General features: G+C 33.5%; 1 protein-coding gene, 1 long non-coding RNA gene and 1 pseudogene across 3 annotated transcripts; 2 read left to right on the top strand and 1 right to left on the bottom strand.

Moving 5' to 3' along the window:
* The window catches only part of LOC149775418 (uncharacterized), a 28834-nt pseudogene extending 14622 nt beyond the window's left edge, over positions 1-14212 (top strand).
* Positions 14213-14289: 77 nt separating this feature from the next.
* LOC149775417 (uncharacterized) lies at positions 14290-15960 on the top strand. The gene is made up of 3 exons (XR_016416513.1): positions 14290-14448; positions 15036-15187; positions 15779-15960. It is a non-coding gene; the product is annotated as an uncharacterized LOC149775417 (long non-coding RNA).
* On the bottom strand, positions 15645-18218 carry LOC149775416 (P2X purinoceptor 7-like). Of its 2 annotated transcripts, XM_089943561.1 has the most exons (3): positions 17970-18218; positions 16894-17109; positions 15645-16122 (listed from the first exon to the last, which is right to left on the bottom strand). In XM_089943561.1, the coding sequence occupies exons 1-3, from the start codon at positions 18143-18145 to the stop codon at positions 15966-15968; spliced, it is 549 nt and encodes a 182-aa protein (XP_089799687.1). In that variant the 5' UTR covers positions 18146-18218; the 3' UTR covers positions 15645-15965. The 2 variants fall into 2 exon arrangements, 1 of the variants encoding a protein (XP_089799687.1); XR_016416512.1 differs by lacking the exon at positions 17970-18218 and having other exon boundaries at positions 15998-16122; positions 17043-17120.
* Positions 18219-21927: the final 3709 nt, after the last annotated feature.

Raw genomic sequence — 21927 nt, 5'->3', positions numbered from 1 at the left:
TTATAGTATTTATAGTGATCTGTTTTCATCAGTTGACCAACTTCAGTACAGCTCTCCATTCCATTTTGATCGAAGGATATCGCCGTAAGGCGATACTTGACATAAACAAACTTATATTAGTACTGGCCACGCAGGACTTATCCAGGGTATTTGACTTCCCTTTATGTCGATCACTATTCGGCTGACTTTCGATATAGTGATCACTTCAGGTTCCACCTATGTGACAGTCCATAACTCTATCCATAGTCTTGATTAACCCAATTTTAAGGATGATTTTAATACGTATGTTCTAGCAAGATTAATAGCTCAATAAAAACGGAAGTATTTTTCTTTTGAATATAGTTTTTGTCTCGGTTAGACAATGCTAGCATGATGTCTCTGTCATCATCATCAGAAGCATTTCCAGATATTTGTTAAATACTGCTGGCTGATGTCAATTTGAGGTGCAAACCTGTGTTAAATGTCATGCTAAGCATTTGTAGAAAGACAATGTTCACGTTTTTGTATAATTCACTTTTAAATTATTATCCAAATCAATGTCATTGTTTTTTATAAATATAAAACAATGCTTGTTTTTGTGCAATTAAATATAAATGTTCGTATGCAAGCTAATATTATAGTTTTGTGCAAGCCAATATTACCATTGTTGCACTACTTAATGGTAAAGTTTTGTGCATTCCAATGTTAATATTTTTGTCCAACAAAGTGTTCAGCTGATGATAAGGTCTCTTGCATTTCACTGTAAAGTTTGCATACGACTAAATATAAATGTTTCCGTACGAGGTAAGGCTGAAGGCTCAGTACGAGTCAACGTTTTTCTGCAACTCATTATTATTACCTTGTACAAGTCAGTGTTAAAGTTTATGTGCAATTCAATGTTAATGAACATTTTGCAGAGCTCAGTTTTAATGTTTCTATGAAAAATGTTAAAACTTGTGCAAAACTCACGATTAAAGTTTCGGTAAAAGAGATTACTGAAGGTTATGAAAATTCAATGTTAATTGCGTTTTCAACTCGATGTGAACTTCTGTCTGCAACGCAATATTTTTATGCAAGCCAATGCTAAAATTGTTGTGCAAGCGATTAATGTTGAAAAACGGTGAGACGCCGAGCTTAGAGAAGGTTTTTGTCGTATGTAAAAAAGACTTTAAATGATGTGTGTCTAGATCTTTTGTGCCTACCTTATTACCGGTATTTACTTTCTTTCATGTTGTGTTATCAGATATAACTTTTGCCAACATGCACAGGACACCAATCCATACGTTTTTATTGTTCTTGTGCCGTACCACGCTCAAAAATGTAGATACCACAATGCATATATGACTTACATCTTAAATGGAGAGCAAAATAAGGACTGTAATGTCTTATTCGAAACAAGGAAACCAGTAAATAGTTTCGTTTCAAACGAACTAAAATTGGTACGAATATCAACGCTTGTACTAATGACCAATAAAAGTACTATAAAGTGGGTCCAAATTCCCTTTGCCGACAGTTCAGTGAAAACATAATTTATGCATCTTAAACAGCCCTTCGCTTTGATTTTGTATTGTAAGTGTTGATGTGAATTGTTCTAATCGATAAAGATAAGTCATTTAATTTCCGCAATAAAGCTAGCAGATATTGTTTTGAAGTGTTTCGTTAACAATCACGGAAAGTAATCATGTTCCATGTCTTCTCTGACATATCATCTATAGATCGTATTTTACCAACAAGTATTGTGTACAAATGTATGCACACACACGAATCTAAGTAGGTAAGACTGTCTGTATATAAGTACTAATCAATAACGTATTTATGGGTGCATTTTCGTTCAATGCCGCCCCATTACAATAATAACTATTCAATGCTGCTTCGTAGTAAATTAAAACACATGTAACAATTGATAATTGCGCATTAGTTCTATGAAGATACACCCTCCCAGGTAAGTATTAAATATTACAAAAAATGATAAATGGTGAAACGTTGCAATTGTGCAAAACGTATCTTGTAAATTTAAAGAAAACCATAAACATACATATTTAGGAAGGACCTATGTGGAAACACGGGTTGCTAATGAAACAGAATTGATCTTAAACACTTATATCAATTTTTTCAGTATAATTTTATATGTGATAGTAATAGATTCATCAATTATCATACACAGTGAAATACTGGATGTATTTATTATGTATGTATGTATGTGTGTGTGTGTGTGTGTATGCATGTATGTATGTATGTATGTATGTATGTATGTATGTATGTATATATGTATGTATGTATGTATGTATGTATGTATGTATGTGTGACTTAGTTAACAATAATTGGTTGGAATATTAGTTCTTGCAGCAACGAATATAAGCTCCAGAAAATTTGGTCCAAATTTCCATTAGCTGACAGTTCACTTAGAACATAATATACGGAAATTAAAGAACCTTAGGGATCAATTACCGTTTTAGACGTCGCTATGAAATTTTCATACCGATACAGAGTTGTTATTTAATAATTGCAGTGAAGTTACCATACATTTTTGGAGGTGTTTCGTTAACAAACACGGAAAGGCAAATATATTACCTTTTTCCGACATATGAGCTAAAGATTTTTTAATAGAAGAAAACATACATGTATCACCATTTTTAAGGCCACCTCATCACAATAATGAATATTTGATGCGGGTTAGAATTATAGATTTAGAAACGTAACCAAGTGAGAATTGCACAAAATATTTCTGAAAGAAAACAACCAAGTAAGTGTTAAACGATACAAAATAAAAGATAATGGCAAAAACGTTCCAATTGTCAAAATGTATATTTTTACAAATGTAAAGAAAACAATAATCAGACATGTTATGAGAAGGATAAATGGAAATACACAGCTTGGACAGGTAAAGAGATAATCTAAATAGTAATTGCAATGATTTTAGTACATTTTATATGTGATTGCAATAGATTGATCTATACATTTCCGATACAGGAAATACTGTATGTATGTATGTATGTCTGTATGTATGTATGTATGCATGTGTGTGTGTGTGTGTGTGTGTGTGTGTTTGCGTATGTATGTATGTACTTATACATATTTTCCATGTGACTTGAGTTGTCATATTTATTTTGGATCATGCTTATTCCTCTTCTAATTCCCGAGTCTGTGAAAAAGTACATATTCTATATTGCAATCAATTCTAATTTTGCCAGGCCGCATTCACACTGATATCATTAACTTGGCTGGTTCAAGAAATTCAAAAGCTTTCAGTTTAATAAATATTCATGCACACGGAACAAAATGCTTAGAATAGAACATCACATAACATCAGCGTTTATTTCACTTGTAGTAGTCCTTAAGATCGATGATAAGATTCAACTTACGTGTGGTATAGTATCTTTAAAATACCAGCCATCATCTTTACTAATGCTTGACCTGATTTGTTTTGAATATGCGTTTGTCTATTGGTGGCATTTCAGTATCATTTAACCATTTGTATGAGCCATTGTGTATATGTAGGAATAAATCTGTATACATTTTCTTTCTTAAATTCCCCAATATGTCAATTGTATCTGTTTCTGTAAATTTGGCATTGTTTATATTTTTCTGAAAATTAATATAGTGATTGGTCCATAAACTAATAACTATTTAGAAATCTTTTTGTTTCTAATGTGATATATTCCTTTCCATCTTTTTCAAATCTGAGCACTGTGAAATCCTACTAAACAAAAAATATGTTTCGGCATTATTTCGTTTTGTTGATACTTCGTTAGGGTATATATCTACTTTATTCTTGGTTAAAAAGTAAGAGTCATATCCAGGTATATTATGTACAAGCAATGCACTATATTTTGAGTATTCATAATTAAAATTAAATCCATGATATCAAGGACCTTTTGTTCGTTCCCGTCAAGTGATTCAGGTCACATATTGTTTCTTCTTCGTACGCACTAATATTCTCTTCGTAAATGTAACAACAATTAGCCGAATTAAACTATCCTTCGTCTTCTTTCGTAAATAACATTGTTGTACTATATCATTTCCATGATTCCCCATTCGCAGTTCTGAAACTGACTGCAAATGTTCGTAAACTTTAGTTACGGAGTCCTCTAAATGAATTATAGACTCACAGTCCTTGTGTGGCAATTTAAAATGAAAACATAATTCTGAATTTGCATACTTTGCTACCTATATTGTTTATAATGTTTTAAAGAACGGGATGACAATATTTCACTTAGACTGTTTTATAATTACTCATCGCCTCAATAAAACTTGTGATACCTTGAACATTTAACCCTTTCCTGGCATTATCTTTACTGTGTTATTTTTCCAGTTGCATTCTCTTTTTTGTTTATTTTCCTACATACAGAATATTGCCAGCATTTCGTACATTGATACCTTTTTATTTTTATTATGTTGTTATGTATATTTGGTTTGGATTGTTTGTATTTGTATTATATGCAATGCATAATTATAGTTTGGGCTTTATCTTATCTAAAATCAAGTTCATTTTCTCATGACTGAAATCATTGACTTGCGAAACATTGCAAAATGCAAACAATATACTTAATTCAACTGTATTCAGAACACTGTATGTTTCCAATTAAATCTTGGGTCTATCGGTGGTTTGCCACGTTTCATGTTATAATTTTGGTTAATAACCCATTATATCTTGTACACATTTTAAATCTTCTGGAATGAAATATTCCAATGAATAATAGTTGTGTTTTTTAATGTAAGGCTAATTGTGACGCGAGGTTAGGAAGAGGACTATGTAATATTTTTTATCTTGAAATTAGTCTTTTTATTGATGCTCTGTGATCAGCCAAGAATCAGTTGTATGATTGTTCAGACTTGCATTTAATTTGGACTGGTATTTATTTATTCAAATGACTTAATTCAACTTATTCCTCGCTGGAAATACAAGTGCTTAAATTAACATTCTTGGAAATAGTGACGAGGATTTATAGTGAAATACAAATATGGATGTATTCTAAGATCGTATTATTGTCACGCAACAAAAGGTTGTTTGCATTTCACCACGACACGGGCCACCACAGTCACATCAACAATTTCAGCGTCGGATTTATTTTGGAATACCACTAACGTGTTTTCAGAACTTTGTCATTATAATCTGTGCTAGAAATAATAAAATTATGCTAGATTTGTTTCATAACACAGTGGGTTATATTTGCACTTATAAATTTGTATTCTAGGGAAGTTAATTATTTGTTGAATTTTACAAAGTATGTTGCTTCTCACTCTTTTCTATTACTTGGTTTAAGGCCATAAACCTTAATAATGTATCTAATTGGCAAATCTATGTATGACGTTTTGTTAATAACTTTCTCAAGTTGTCTTATTTTCTTTCATCAAGCAATCATTTTGCCTCTTCAGTGACTTTATTCTCTAATTTTATTTTTATCTCATCATATATTTGTTCTAATTGGCCTTCCATTTCTTTTGTGTTCGATATGTTTCTTGATAGTTGTGAACTATACATTAATACACATTTCATTCAACTGCATAATTTGTCGCTATCATTTATTCAACTTAGCCTGACTTTTGCTGAACCCAATTATATAAGGTATTCAGTTTTAATTGTAAGTAAGGTTCAACTACTTTTTTAAAAAATACCAGACAATCAAATGAAAGAAATTTTTATTTTAACTATTGAATGGAAAAGTTGTGTTTTAGTAGTTCTGAATTTCCCAGCGGCTAAATACGGAATCATTTGAAAGCATGGTACTCAAATCTTTATTTATGTAAACATTTATTAAAAGAATTTTGTAGCTTGTATGTAATACTAGCTTCGGTTTCGGTTTCGTTCGTAAATAAAGTTGATTTCTTATTCAGTCGGAGAAACACAAATACCATATGCCTATCGAAAAGGTAATCTATTTTCTTGGTTTGTTTGGTTTGGTTTTTCTAGACTATGTAGATTTTGTGCTAATATTGAAGTACTCATGGGTCTGTTTCCTTGGCAATTCATGCAAGTGTCGCAATCCCAATTAATTTTAGGTATAGTCGCAACTTGTGCGATTATACCAAAACCTTATTAAGTTTCAGGATTTCACAGTATGCCCTAATATTTCAGAAAGTATATATCCTCTTTCAGCTTCTAATATTTCCTTATCAATCAATTTACATTTCATTTTGCATGTCAATACGTTATTTCAAAACAAAATTGTCTTATGTTTGTGTCGTCAATAAAATTATTGTGAAAATTACATTTTATGATTGAAACTTTGCTTCTTATTTTGTACCATTATCTATCTATCTACTCTTTTGCTATGCATCATATACGTATTTACTGTAAGATGGTCAAATAAATTCATCCACACTGCTATGTATATTTAATTTGTATTACGCATAGGTTTTTCTAATGATTTTATGTCGCATACATGACAGTGTCCGAAATCAGGTTGATTATGGGCATTAGCTGGGTCATATTTTGCAAGCAAAATCAGACATGATTGTTTATTAAACATTCAGATTATTTTACTTAGAAGAAAGCGGGTAGGTTTTCACTTGGAAATTTATAAACGTGAGTGTTATAGAGAGGAGGCTGACCTGCATGTGTTAGTTTTTAATAATGCTGTTAACTTGGGAAATTTCTAATTCTTGCCTTAGCAGAATCAGTCTTATTGCTGTGTTGAGTTTTGCATCTTTGTGGAAAGGTTTATTTACGTTATGATTCACTAGAATTATAAAGAGCTCTATAAAATTCTTAGACAGAAACATTAATTTGAAAGTTTGGTGAATTCAAAAATTAACATTGTTGATTATATTATAGATGTGCAAAAGGTCGAAACTTTAAAGAAAATCTTGGTCTACCAACTGACGATTATTCCTTTATTCACAAAGATGCCTTTGGCAGTATATTTGACACTCATCCAGGTTTTGTGGTAAGAAGCCACTTCAGCCTCTTGAGAACACTTTCAAATCTCAACGTTGCAGAACTTTAAAGAATCAAGTTTCTAACAGGACTGACCAGAAATTGTTATCACTTCCTATGTGCCATATTGCAAACCTCTAAGACGCGTTATTTCTGAGTACTACAATTAGAATAATAATCAACATCATCAAGTGATAATTATTCGAGGTGCTCTTAATTCTAAGAGGTCAAAGTAACAGTCATATATTGAAAGATGCACATTTGTTGGGCAATTTAATCCCAGTCTGATTTTATAATGGAGAAGAATATCACCTAATAGCTATTCTGCTAATTATATCATTATTAAAAGTTTAAGACACCAAACAGCTTCTCTGAGTATTTTATTATCAGGTGCTTTGCCTTTTTCTTTTCTGTGAAGTTTTCTTTTAATGAGTATACTTTTATATAGAGTAGATTTCGGCTTTGCTAATGTTATTCTCCATTGTGTAAATTTGTCATCAGCCTTAGTTATAGGATTTTTGACAGTCGGAATAGTTGCCGTCTTCGCCCATTGAGTGTAATCATTTATTACTTTGGAATGACCTAGCTCAAGATAAGGTTCTGATTAATCCACTTGTAACTGATAAGCCTTGTTTAGATGACAAAGTCAGTCCTATTGAAAATGAAATCCTCGATTATATATTCCATTTGCAGTTACAAAAGCTATGTCAAAGAAAGATCTTGATAATGATGTTGATCAAAAAATCAAACCGTTAGCTGAAACATTTATTCGTCAGTTTTTATGAAGTCTCTTTTTCTCTTGTTTTGATGCATACTCATTTTCTTTATTTTAATCAGAATGACTAACGGCAATCACGTGTCATCGAGCAGGAACAAGATACTGATATCCGTTAGGTTAAGAGGGCTACTAGCGACACTGAAGTGACATGTATCTATTTATTATTTTGTCAAAAATGGGGTTCTTATCAGGAAATGGAGATCACCTGAATTTCCCGCTGGTGATGAGTGGTCACAGAACTTGCAACGTTTTGCTCCTAAGTCTATAAGACAGAACATTTTTGTTTATACCATGAAACTCCCTTGGATGAGTTCAGTAAGGCTCAGTAAGTGCCCTAAATAATGTGATTAACACTCCTGTGAAGTGAAACAAAAATGTTGCATAAAAATATGTTAAGGGATCATGTTGATTGATATAGCCCTGTCTATCGTGCCGTTAATTTATTTGTACCTGTCATACATCGTGCGCGTTTAAGCTATGGAATGGAATCATTCTGTGGTGACTTTGGTGTAACCAATCTTCGGACATGAGAAATATTGAATAGTCTGGACCCGAAACTTCACATCTACAACTATAAAATCGAGCGTGTTAAAACTGCTATAATCTGAATATGCAAACATGTTTCCAGATGTTCCGATACGATCCAGTAAAATCTGCAATGACGTTGAAATTGCAAATTCAACATATGCGGAACAGCATCTGTACAGTATAAACCAGAGGTCTGAAACTTAATCTTCCCTGAGGGTCGCATGGGGCATTTTCGATTGCCCAAGGGCCGCACGACCTTTGTTATCTCTCATGACACCTTGTGACTCCAATGATTTTGCGGGACACATGATTTGGCTTGGTGGGCCACGAGTGTGAATCCTCTGGTATAGACCTTCTCAAACATAATTTGTTTGAAAAAAGAAATTCAGTATTATCTGGAGAATGATTTCAAAGACCAAGTTAAAGTGATCGTAGTTCACCGTACAGTATTGTACAGGAAATAGATAGTACTTTACGCACGCGCACTACGCATAGAAAAGTGGACAAAGAGAATAAAACATATTAATTTCCATTGCCAAGAATCAATGGATGCATTTATCAGAATGGAAATACAAAATATGTCACTAAGTTTGACTTTTCGAAGGAATTCTGGCAGATATCTCTCACGGAAAAAACCAAGAAATGTTCGGCAATCGTTACTTCAGATGGACTTCATCAACATAAAGTAATGACACTTGGGATGCAAAGTTTGGCTTGTACTTTTCAAGGTTTAATGAACATAATTACATCTGGTCTAGATAATTGTCATGCTGATATCTAGTACGCCATAATCTACAAAGACACCGGGAAATGTCGCTTAGAAACCATCTAGAAATTTGTTGATAGATTCTGTGATCCAAATAGGATTATTCATTTAAGTAAAATTGAAATTTTCTGTGCTCGTGTTACATTTCTAGATCAGATCCTGAGACAGTCATATCAAACCAACAGATCTTAAGGTTCAGGCTACCTCTGAATTCCTTGTTCCTATCGCTAAATGGCAGCTGATGCGATGTTTTGGTATGATTGGAGATACTAGGAAATTATGCTCGAATTAGTTCATACGTACTGAATATCTGACCAATTTGTTGAGTAAGAAACCCAAATTTTACTGCTCTGAAAATAACAGTAGGGTTTTGATAAGTTAACGGCCATGCTTAATAGTGCAGCAGTTATGTCAGGTCTAAATTTAAGTCAACCATTTAAAATGTATGTTGATGCATGTGATATTTGGGTTGATGGAGTACTGATTCAGGAAGACAAAATCGGTGTAGATCATTTAAAGTGTTAACTTTCCAAAACTTTAAACAAGCAGCAGATAAATTATTTCACAATGGAGAAGGAATGTTTTGCTTTGCTACTGGCCTTGTAACACTTTGGAGTTTATAAAAGTTCCATTCTTTCTCCAATTATTGTATTCAGTGATAACAGTCTCCCCTTTTTAGTTGCATAATTGTTTGTTTTTTAGAGATGGTGTTATGTGTATCTAACTTGCTTGGTTTGTTTACTTTTCTTAATAATTAGATGTTATGAACATTTGTATTTTGTACTTGCCTTTATAAGGATTTAAGTTCACCGTATAACTGACCAGGGATATTTATCTTGTAAACAACACAATACGTATCTACCATTTTTACTGATTGTGAATTAAGTATTCAGATCATTTAATCTGGAGGTAAGCATGTTTATTTCAATCTGAGACTATGACAAAGAGTTCACTTCGAAATTACTAAATTTGTTAACAGGAATGTTTTAGAGAGGAGGCTGTTCTACATCCTTACTCTATTATTGTGTATTAGCGTTTTATATAATGTTGGTTCTTGAAAACTCTTGATTTCGTTTAAAAGAAGACTTTGGAAAGTAATTATAATTGCTCCGTCTGTACTTCTTGATTATGTATTATTTCATGACCCAAATTTAAATATGATATACAATTATTGATGAATATGTAAATAGCTGCTTGAGTCGAATGGATATCGCCCATTCCATTTGGTAATTATAAATGACAGCATTTGTTATAAGCATTGGTCACAACTTGACCCCGACGCGTTGTAAAATAGCTTATCGTTAAAAACACGTTTCTGACAAATAATTTTCTAGTTTGCAATCGTAAGTGAATTAATATTCTGCTTCATTTATTAGATTTCGTTTCAGTCCATATGTTGCGTGTATGTCAAGTGTAATCACTATAGGCTTTAACAAATCCCCTTGCTGTCATGGATACCCTCTAGAAATTCGTGGCTAATACATTGCACACATGGCAAGATTTTAAAGATGCAGGAGATACTGTATAATGCATTTACTGTTTTAAAGAGAAATCTGCTGAATAATACGTTTGCAATGTTTTACTATATTTAGCAGTGTTGGTATATTTTATCATATCAATTCCATCTGTTCAAATTTTGAAAGGCATCGATTTTAATGTTGATTTCGTTGAATGTAAGCCTTGTGAAAAGTAAACAAAATTGGCAAATTTTGACTTATAGACTAAGTACTTTGGATGATGAGCAACTGCGTACATATACTAGGTATCATAGATCATACACTCAGTTTAATTAGTCTAGCAAGCAATATTTATGGAATATGTTACTTTGGTGAATACGTGACAGTCCTTTTCGGAAAATCGATTCTTATCCGTCGCCTCTTAATCATAATCATGTAAACTGTATTTTTGGTGCCGCAATTGGATACCCGAAACCAGCAGAACACTAAAAGATCATGCAATAATTTCATACGCTAATCAGCGGAAAGACACGCTTGGAGGTGATTGGTTCTTTACTGCATATTGAAGTCGGGTTGCTTTAGTGATGACTATGAAATAGCTTTGAGAAAAAGAAAACAAATTCCTTCTCCATCCAAAAATAGAATACAGAAAAAGCTTGTAGAGTATTGTTTGAAAATGCATTCAAGCACACAAACGTTATACACTGGATTATATGATTACACATACAGTGTATAATTAAATAAATGTATTGATGCGTATCAAACTAGAAACAAAAGGTTCCAAAACTATTCGTCGAATGTAGAGAAAATATATCGTTTTACGACCCCTGAAAGTAGATTAAATTTATGTCTTTCTTATTGCAGCGATATGTAAATTATAAGAAATATGGTCAAATATTCCCTGAAAATGCCATCGTAATCTGTTTTTTTTTACGATTTCTAATAGATAAATGCCCGCATGTTTTATTTCCTTTGTTGATAAAGAAAAACAGCCATTGTACTCACTCTTGAGTTAAGCACGGTTGCTTGAACGTCTTATGAGTGATTCACCATGTTCATTTGGCTGAATGCTACTTCATCTTAAAGTCGACCCTCTATTTTGTGAATATAATCAAAGTATTAACGACAGACCATGACTTAATGTTTCACGATAAGTAAATGGTTGCTGCTGTTAGAGCTTCGGATCCTCTATCACAACGGTGTTAAGGAATGGTCTACTTCATGATGCTGTCCAATTATAATTTGTGCTCCAAAACTCATGATGATATCTAACAAATGGTAAATCTCGATAAATGGGGTTTGGTGTGGTTTTCACTGGTGTTTCAACTTATATAAAGCTGGAAATCCTTCTGTTCTGAGTTGTACTTGATAGAACATGAGAATATTTGTTATGCCAGAGGCTGAAAAATAAACAAATGGCAAAACAAATTTTAAAATAATTATAAAATTATGGGAATCACTATACGGTAACATCCACTGCGTTTAATATATATGAATTCTTATCAAGTTTTTATTTTCATTAGATTGTTATTACCGCTAGTTTTGTAAACCTTGTGTGGATGAGGTGCTGTGCACATAAAATATGGTGAGAACTTGACTTAACGTCATAAAATATGTCTCTTCCCTTACAGCTTTGAATGTCAGCTCAAATGTCTTAACTATGAAAAACCAACATCTGCAAAATGATAGTTTAAAATAATATTAATTTAACATGACTTTTTAAGAACATGTCGTTTTTAGTTTGGACAATATTATTAAAAAACCATTGCAATAGTTGAACATTAACACTATATTTTACTAATATGTTAGAGCACAGGGCAAAAACGAGCACTTTAAACAAAATGCAGTAATAATTTGTTACAATCAAGCAGACAAAAGTTGCACGTGACTGTTGACGAAAACAGAGATTGTGGACATCATAGACAAAAAAGACAAAATAAACTATGCACATAAACTAAGGACGTACGCAATCATTAAAGGAATAGGGAACATACAATTAAAGTCGTGGTTATATTACTCATGTGTTGCCCAAGATAAATAATAGTTTGGAGCGACCCAGTTACACTGAAAAATATTTACAGTACATTATAGGGAATGAATTGCGCGAGCGTTCCGATATGCATATTTGTCGAGTAGAAACGAGGCTCAATAAACGTGACGTCACAGGATCTTTTGCAGCTGTCGGCCATTGCTCAGCATCCTGTTGATCCACTGTGCTTGAGAGTAGGCAGCTTATTAGTGTTTGTTTTCGAGTTTATTTTCCAAGAATCTTCCAAAATGCCTCACTGTGCAGCGTTTGGATGCAACAACAATTCGGCTGGTAATTTTTTCCGATCTCCGAAAGACAAAATCCGACGAAAGGCTTGGATTCACTACTGTCGCCGTGAGAACTTTTAGCCGGTAACTCATAGACTTTGCAGCCTTCATTTTTCAAAAGATCAATATGAAGTTGATCCAGAAAGACGTGCAGAATTGGGATATTTAAATGTCAGGGCAAGACTGAAGCCGACAGCAGTACCAGACATTATTCTAACCCTAGGCCTGGGGAAAATCTACCGACAGATCCGAGTGGCAGCAGCACCACAACTGTCAAACCGAAACGAGTAAGAGGAGCCTATCACAAACGGCGGAATGCAGAGGTAAATAAATATGTTGTATGCACTCTAATTTCCATCAATGTCGTGACCATAATGTAATTGAAGTATTTAAACAATAATATCTGCGTAATATAGAGCTTTGTTCATCTCAGATTCCCATGCTTCTCCAACATTATCACCACACCCACACCCCATGTGCTGCGGAGATTGAATTATTCCGTACACTATATATTCCTGGAACATATTTACATAGGAAAGAGTTGTTTATGACGCTAACGTTAGAGTAACAGTAAGCTGTATTTAAAATATAGTGGAATGCATAATTTAATGTTTTTCACTATCACCTAAGAAATATGAGCCTTAGGCTATGACATAGGATAAACTTCTTTGTGCCCCCCCCCCACTTTCTTTTCCCCTTTTGTGCGGCCATAAATATAATGAATCAGTTGTTGCCATGTGACTACTCAAATGTTTCAAAGATACTACATACATACTACAAATGCATTTTCTTGTCAATAATAGTTTTTTTTCCTTCAGGTTCTGCATCAAGCAATGCAAAGTTACAATGCAACTTATGTGCTTGATACACCTGCAAGTGCATGTGCTCTGGTAGAGGTAGATGATGCTGAACTCAGCATACCAGCTTTTGTACCAAGTCCTCAGGCCCAACCACAAAAACTAACACGAAGTGTGAAAGTTCAGGCTAAATTAGATCCCACAAGGAGGACTCGAAGAATTCAGGTTCGAACTGCAACAAGATCAATAGCAATTCACTGTGAGCTCCTAAAACCAACAGTGGATTCAGATAATGAAACTGAACCAAGCAGTGAAGACGACACTGACCCTGATACATACCACGATTCAGAATATGAACCACATTCAGATACTGATGATGGAGAGGACAGTGATGATAACAGTGACTTTGAAGATATGCACATGATCTATAAGCTTGATAAAGATGCAAAACCAGAAGATCAGCAACAGTTTCTGGTGTCTGAGTCTGCTTTGGCAGAATTGACGAGTGTGTGTAGATCATGTTGTTTGCCTTCCCAGACGTTTGTGAAATTTTCTCGAGGAACAATGATCACAACAAATTCAGTTTGTGTCAATGGGAATGGAAAAGTCAGCCCTGTGATGGAAGAATGCCATGGAGTAATATGTTTACTGCAGGAGCAATATTCTTCTCAGGTATCAACTGTGCAAAAGCTTTGCTCCTATCTGAGGGAATGAATATGCAAAGTTTCAGTAAACGTACATTTGCAAAGCTACAAACATCTTATATTGTACCTGCAGTTGAAGTGGTATGGAAGAAACAACAAGCTTCCTTAATTGAAGAGCGCACTGGAAAGCAAATAATATGTGGAGGTGATGCTCGTTGCGATTCCCCTGGGTTTTCAGCCAAATATGGGGCTTATACTTTGATGGATTTGGAGGCCAAGAAAGTACTTGACATCCAGCTAGTGCAGGTACAATATATGGTTGTCATTAGAGCGTTATGTGAATGTCATTATTATATTGTATACAACTTTTAAATTGGCACACGAAAGAGGGAGGCAGAAAGACAGCATTTAACTTTGAGTAGAATTACTCAATTGTCAAGGTCTTTTTAACATTGGTTATTCCACTAGATTACCAAATTTCAATTATGTATAGCTAGCACTAAATGTTGATTGGGTTGGTTGGTTATGTTTTACCAGAATATTATACTTTTGTATTATAGTCTGTACTTAGATGACATAGCTGTATCAAATTTTATCAAGTTGAGCTACCTCAAGATAATGCAGTTAGATCAATTAAATGTTAAGTGATTGTTAGGTTACTCCATGGTGATAAAAAAACTTGCAGAAATTAATTATTGCATGAAATTGAGCCAGTTTTGCCACTACTTTGAAACGCTTAGATATTAATCATTGTATTGTATATATAATGTTTAAAAACTAAATTGAAAAACCCCTACCTGCCTACCTTAATTGTAAAACTAGCTCAGTAAGTAGCAAGAATCACTGACCATTTAATTCTGATTGGGTTTTTTGTGTTGCTTTTATTTCTTCAGGTTACATCTAGCTGCCCTGCACTATAATGAAAATTCAAACAATGCACATGCAGTGACCAAGACTGGCCAGGAGCGGTGGAGAGTTGTCTATCCAAAAGGCAAGAAAGGGATGGAGGCTGTTGTAAAACCCTGCAAAGTAGACCCAACCTTTGGTAAGATTTTGACTAAATATGTTGGTGATATATATGTTATGTGCTGTATCCTCCTTTTCTACACCAAAGCCATTGTGTATAGATTGACAATAGCCAATTTTAATGTATAAATGTAATGTCCAGTGTAAACAGGTAATCAGTGCTGGATTAAGGTGTTGTAAGCACTGAAAATATGATGGTACCCCCACGCTTACAAAATGTGAAACAAAAAAAAAAAAAAACACTAAAAGCTAAAAAGAAAAGTAAATCAAAATACATGGAGATCGAAATGGTCATATATAATTCAATAATTTCATCATCAACACTTAATTTGAATTTTTTCTGGTGCCCTTGTTGGGCTGGTGCCTTAAGCATGCCCTTAGTGTGCTTAATGTGCAATCCAGCACTGCAAGTAATTAGAAGAAATAAAGTAATCTCTAGTAAAATCTGAAATGTAAATAAAATAATTAAATACATGTATAGTTCATGGAATAAATTTTATTAAAGTTTATTATGTTGGGACACAGGTTATTCTATCGTTAGGAAAATATAACAGTTCAAAATTAAAAAAGTTTATTGATTTCATATCTTGGTGCATTTTTATTCTTTAAGGTTACATTGTACTCCTGAAGCAGGCATTGCTGGACTTGAGGCAGGACTTGCCTACATACACAGAAGCATACATGTTCATGAAAGGGGCATCTCAGTATCCACCACCACTCACAGCATCATACAAACAATTTTCAAAAGATGAACTCATCATGAAGCACAAATCACGCTTTATGAAATCCTAGAATTTTTATGGTGCAGCATATCTGAAGCCAACATATTCCTCTGAGGGAAAAGTTTCTCTGATTTTTGAAACAACACAGGATGGAAGCACTTTACGGCTGTGTCTACCTAGTCGATGCCAAATCCATGTGACAAAACGCCGATATGCTATATGCCTGTATGTTCTGAAAATAAATATAGAATGCCTGTAAGAGTAAATTCATACAAGAGTTAGATATTTCTTCTTTGGTAAATCATGCTGAATTGTAATTTTAGTACTTCAGGTGAATTATGTTTGATATGTTTATTTTTTTTCTCAAATTATTATTCTTCTTTGAATACATATAGATTTGATACAAGACATCATACACGTGAAATGACCCATATCCTTATAAAATTGTTCTATTTATTTGTTGTTTGTTTACTGTGTTCTTGAAGACTCATTAAACCTAGTTGATAAGCAAAAAATATGTTGTCGTCATGATTTTTATTAGAATTTATAAAAAACCTGCTATTCTTTTCTCAAAACAAGCGAACATATATATATATATATATATATATATATATATATATATATATATATATATATATATATATATAATCTTAATGGCACATGAGCACAATCCAGGCTGTATAATGTAAAAAATGTTCAGATATCATTCCAAAGAAAAGACAAGAGAAAAGGGTAAAGTCTTTAAAAGAGAAAGCTACATTTTGTTCTTAAAATCTGCATTCTTTTCAAAAGTTCAAGACCATCACAGCTTGAACATCATAATGGAATGCATTCCTCTGCAATAAATGTTGCCTCCATGCGCTGTAAGATGAAAACACTTTGAAGTAAGAAAATCTTGCAAATAGTTTGTTTTGTAAAATGTGTCCCAATCATTGTCACAAGTGTAGGAAAATCTGATTAAACAGGAACTTTGAAGAAATTTGTATAAGATTGGAAAAATTACTCATGCATGGGTTCATTATCATCCAAAGGTCCATGATGTTCCAAGTATTCATACAGGGATACTTCCAGCACATGTCTTTTTAAGCATTTTGCAATAAAACTTTCATGGAGGGTTATACATGTCAGGTCACCCTTCTTTTTCTCAATTACCTTTACCTCTTCACAGCATAAGCACTCAATTGCTGAGTTCATCATTTGGCAATATCCACAATCACACCTGTAAGGAAAGAGCACAACATAATTTTGACCATTCAAGAATGTTTAAAAATCACTTTCAACGTTTTATAAGCATTGAAAAGGAAAGATGCGGATTGGAAATAGTGAAAAGGAAAGATGCAGATTAGAAATAGCATGTTGATTCTGCATTTGAAATAAAGTTTGACAAAACAACATTAGTTCTCAGTATGTTGCCTTTCAAAATTTAGAGTAAGCATTATCAAGTCAATGTGACATTATGAGTCGAATTGTATTTAATAGGTTAATATTCAGTGCAACTTATGATATCGTTTGACTTGTGATTTTAGTGTTTATAGATTACAGAAGGAGTTAATCTTTGGTGTGTACTGACATTCTTTATCATAGTCATGTATTCTGTGTGGGCTTTTGTTCTTTATTTGAAAAAGAAAACATATACTTCACTGTGTGAAGGAGTAAATGTAGTTGAAGCTTAAAATAATGAACAACAAAAAAATCTGTTTACAGTGTACAGCACGTCATTATTTCCACTAGAATCTGCTCTGAAACAATGCAGCAATTATAAATTTACAAAATCTACATATGGCTTTCATTGCTTTAAAAATTATGAAAACTTTGCTACTTAATATCGAAAATGTTTTATTTAGCAAGACATAAACACTAGAATACAGCTTTACAAGCATCTACTTTGATAACTCGCACTATCGGTATAATTTAAAAGTTTCAGGCAATCGAGGGAGGATTATCGAAATTTGGGTCCACCAAAACTTACAGAAATATACACACAGGAGTTGACAAAGTTCCAGTTTCTTTTAATGAAATGTAACGTGCGTTCTGCTCATTTTTTAAAATATGAAATGCATGCTATAAATCGGTACAAACCACTGTGTGTTCTCGAGTCGTCCTTCTTCACTCGGCAAAGTATCCTCATCATTCGAAGAACATGACGTGTCATCACTACCCTCTTCCTTGTTAGTCTTCAAAAGTGGCTCAAACTGATGCGGTAAAATGTCCACGCTTACTGAGAAGTCGGGGAAGACGTTCTCGCAATTTTCCATGACGCAAAAGGGAAAAGAAATTATCTGAATCACGCTAGCAATCTTCGTAGTTAGCTCGGTTGGGTGGTAGCAATAGATCCTATGATGTCACTACTGGCCACGTGATACGTATCTAATTATCTTTCAAGGCACTTGCGCGGATAACCGAAATATTTCCTTGTATTAACTAAAGGGCCTGAGAACGGTGTACCGGAATAAGATAAAATATAATTTTGCACTACAGGCAATCAAATAATATAAAACCAACATGTGCGTTCCCTATTCCTTTAAGAAAAAGATGAAGACTCTGGACATTGGTACATCAGTGACAACTAGGACATGAACACACAGCTAAGCTGAATTATCAATACAAACTTAGGACACACAATATTGACAAAAACGTGTAGACAATGGACAACTGAATATCATGTAGAATTGGAACACGCATTAACTTGTGATTTAGATAGTGGAAACAAATGTATTACTGGTTCGTACCTGAATACTGGACGGATCCTACGTACTTTCCAGAAACCAGTAGTGATCATATTCTCATTACACCTTGCCAGTAAAACCTCAATTGTTAATTGCTAATTCATACAGCAAGGTAAAGCAACATCCTGGTGGTTCTATACTTTTACGTATATGGAGTGCAAAAATAAGCTCATGTAGCCACGTCCTTTACGATATTTTAGGTCTGAATTTAAATGTGCACTTTCAACCTATTCCACAAACAAATGAAATCATAATATCATTTTATGGCACTTCAGGCTGATTCGTTTTTATTATTTTTATTGTATTTATTCGATTTGGATTGTATTCATTTTAAATTATATGTATTAACAATGTTATTTTGAAATTCTACATGATTATTGAATATGCATATTTACATTGATGGTCTAGAGTATCATGAAGAACAAAAGAAGCACTTATTAATTTTACAGAAACATGGAGATGTGGCAATCAGGTCATGTCTACACAATTAGTTTCAACAATCAATTAAACAGCTGGACGCTCCGTTTAACCAAAACTAGAATGCTGAATAAAATGGTACAAAATCAGACAATCAAAACGTATCAACACAGATAGTTTGAACTATGATTTAAAACAATGGCGGAAGGTAAATATTGACAGAAATCATGCAGACGGCGTAAAGTGGGATATCATGGAGATGATGGGACGGGCATACGTACAGAATTTAAAGTATTAATTAGAACAAAGAAACAGACAATATAGACAGTGATATCAAAGACAACGATGACTCACTCCTGCAAATGAGTTATTGCAGTCAGGGTATCTTGTTACATTTGTTAATCCCAAACGGATCATAAAACCTTCACAGAATTTAAGGACGATCGCATTATGAGTATCCCTTGTCCAGGTAATATGATTATTGTTAATTGATACTTCAGACATCAACGTTACAGCTTTGTGGTTCCATACACCTACTCCGAAGGACCTGATGGCGTACATAAATAAGCTCATGTATTGATTTAGAAGTTTTTTCTTAATTTGGCTGTACGCAATTTTCACCATCGGCATAATTGTTACATGCCACCAACCTGTTCACAACTTCATAAACACACACGATCTGGTCGTATGCCAAGGTTATTGCCCTTCCCTTATTTGGATTTACAGCTTTTACGCTTACTAAAATGTTAAATGTAGCTAAGATTTAAAACTAATACATCATGTTAAAATTAAAGCCAGATGATATTTGGGTGAAATGTACCCTAGAATTAAACTAATGCATGATATTAAAATAAGGTGCGGATAGTCCTTGTTTTTATCAATATTCTTTTATTAGATTCAGACTTAGTAAATTATACTATATATTGGGATGATTTTTGTTCTTAAATGATCTTTTTGTTTGATGATTGTCGGAAACTTTGCGTGTGTAAATTCATTGATTTAGTCTTTCACGATGACAAATAATTTCAAATTCCCAAGATATACACAACTTCTCTGATCAGGTGCAAATATTGAACGACGCAACGATTTACCTTTAAACGGTACACTGTAAGCTACATTAAAAAAAATATAACAAAAATACAGATAGAGTCGGATTTATTTAACTATTTCTCTAGTTAGAAAAAAATGATATATTTATGCCAATTTTACACGGTTCATGCATAGCATAAAAGTATGTCTGACAAATGGAACAGGCTGACAAATAAACAATAGGCTGTTTAAGCAATCAAAAATAAGGAAAAAAAGAGTTTATATCACCTGATAAATTTCTCTTATGACGTATTTATAAACTCATTTCACAATGTAAATTTTAAATGCGAATTTTTAAAATTCTAGTTATGATGGGTATTATAAATATAAGTGTTTCACTTTGTTACTGTACATTTAATTCTATTTTCGGCAATTAAAATTTCAAATAATATGAACTGATATTTTTCCTGTCAAGTTCATCGTATATATGTGTTTTCATGAAGTTGTTGGATTCCTCACCCAATACCTCTATTTCTTGCTTCCAGTTCTATTTCTATTTTCTTCTATCTCGAATGCATATATAAGATATATATATATATATATATATATATATATATATATATATATATATATATATATATAACCTTTATTTGTTATTCAGTACTGAACTTTCTAACGTGTGTGTTTCCTCAAAAATCTATTGTTCATCTAAATTGTCTTCATAGATGAAATTCGTTTCATAAATTAACCTGCATTTTTATCTCACTCCCCGAATACTCACTGTACACCGTCGCCAAGACACACACGTATGTTCACGGCGCAAAGCTCATATTGCAACGAATATGCACTTTACATTAAATCAATACTGAGGATGACTCTCTCAAAGTCACAGAGTACTACCAAATAAAGAGAGGAAGAGTTTGTCTACAAATAAATTGGGACTACAGGTACGGACTCAGAAGCAATAATTATTACCTGAGTAATCCTTCTGTCGGAAAAACGTAATCACTTCGGGCAGAAATGTAGCAGTCTGTACAACAGCATTTGTTATAAAACAAAGAATATCCTACAGACTATACTCAGTTTGACACGAACATCTGCCTCCATTCAAAATGTCGGCAGTTCCGATCGAGTTTCATATGCAGTGATTCAATTTCAGATTTAGCTACTAAGAAGGTGAAAACAGTTTTGAAGATTGAAAACTTTTGTGGAAAATGTCAGCTATGACAATAACTTTCATTTCATTTTTCTAATATTGTCTTTAGTACCAACTTTAACATTAGGTTATTTGTTAAAGACGTGAAAGGAAAAATAAATTCCCTAATACATTCTGTGGAACCTGCAAAAAGTATTCGACGAGTATGAACAATACAAGTTAAATGAACACCAGCACCGAGTCTAGATATCTAAAGCAGAACAAAGTTCTGTATTTTCTATCCGTCTTGGATCAATTAATTTATACACCCATCTTGCTGTTCCTTATAAACCCAAAAATATGCTACCATTCATGATATAATTGTTACATTTGGTCCGTGAGTCCGCAGGGAACCCAACAATGACAGCGGGTCAAAGATAAAATATACACAAAATTACTTTCGCTTTGGTACATCTTGTAAGTAACTTTAGAGTTGACATATCGGTAACATGTTTCTTACCTTTGATCCTTGTGATATTGACCCAGAGGCCATGTGACACGAGGATCAAAGTGTTTAAATAGACAGGCAGTCCAAACAAATAGTAGGTAACCAAGTATGTCTTTCTGGCTATCAAAAGAAAGGTCTTTGAGGGCACTGCGGCTTTGAACGATCTTAAAGCTCTCGCAAATCCTTGTTAACCCTGAACAGGAGGATACAAACGTTCGAAAT

The sequence above is a fragment of the Sinohyriopsis cumingii genome, chromosome 19 (assembly GCF_028554795.1).
Source record: "Sinohyriopsis cumingii isolate HCF-2022 chromosome 19, ASM2855479v2, whole genome shotgun sequence".
NCBI lineage: Eukaryota > Metazoa > Mollusca > Bivalvia > Unionida > Unionidae > Sinohyriopsis > Sinohyriopsis cumingii.
The sequence above is the reverse complement of the archived record's forward strand: the minus strand, read 5'-3'. Positions and strand labels throughout refer to the sequence as shown.

Bases quoted from the DNA above. Each gene is read 5' to 3' on its own strand.
- LOC149775416 (XM_089943561.1), bottom strand. From the start codon at position 18,145: ATGGAAAATTGCGAGAACGTCTTCCCCGACTTCTCAGTAAGCGTGGAC. The intron at 17,110-17,969 runs GTTTGTACCGAT...CTTTCCTTACAG, and splicing joins CGACTCGAGAACACACAGTG to GTGTGATTGTGGATATTGCC. The intron at 16,123-16,893 runs GTAATTTTTCCA...ATTTATTTTCAG, and splicing joins GATAATGAACCCATGCATGA to AACATACAGGCATATAGCAT.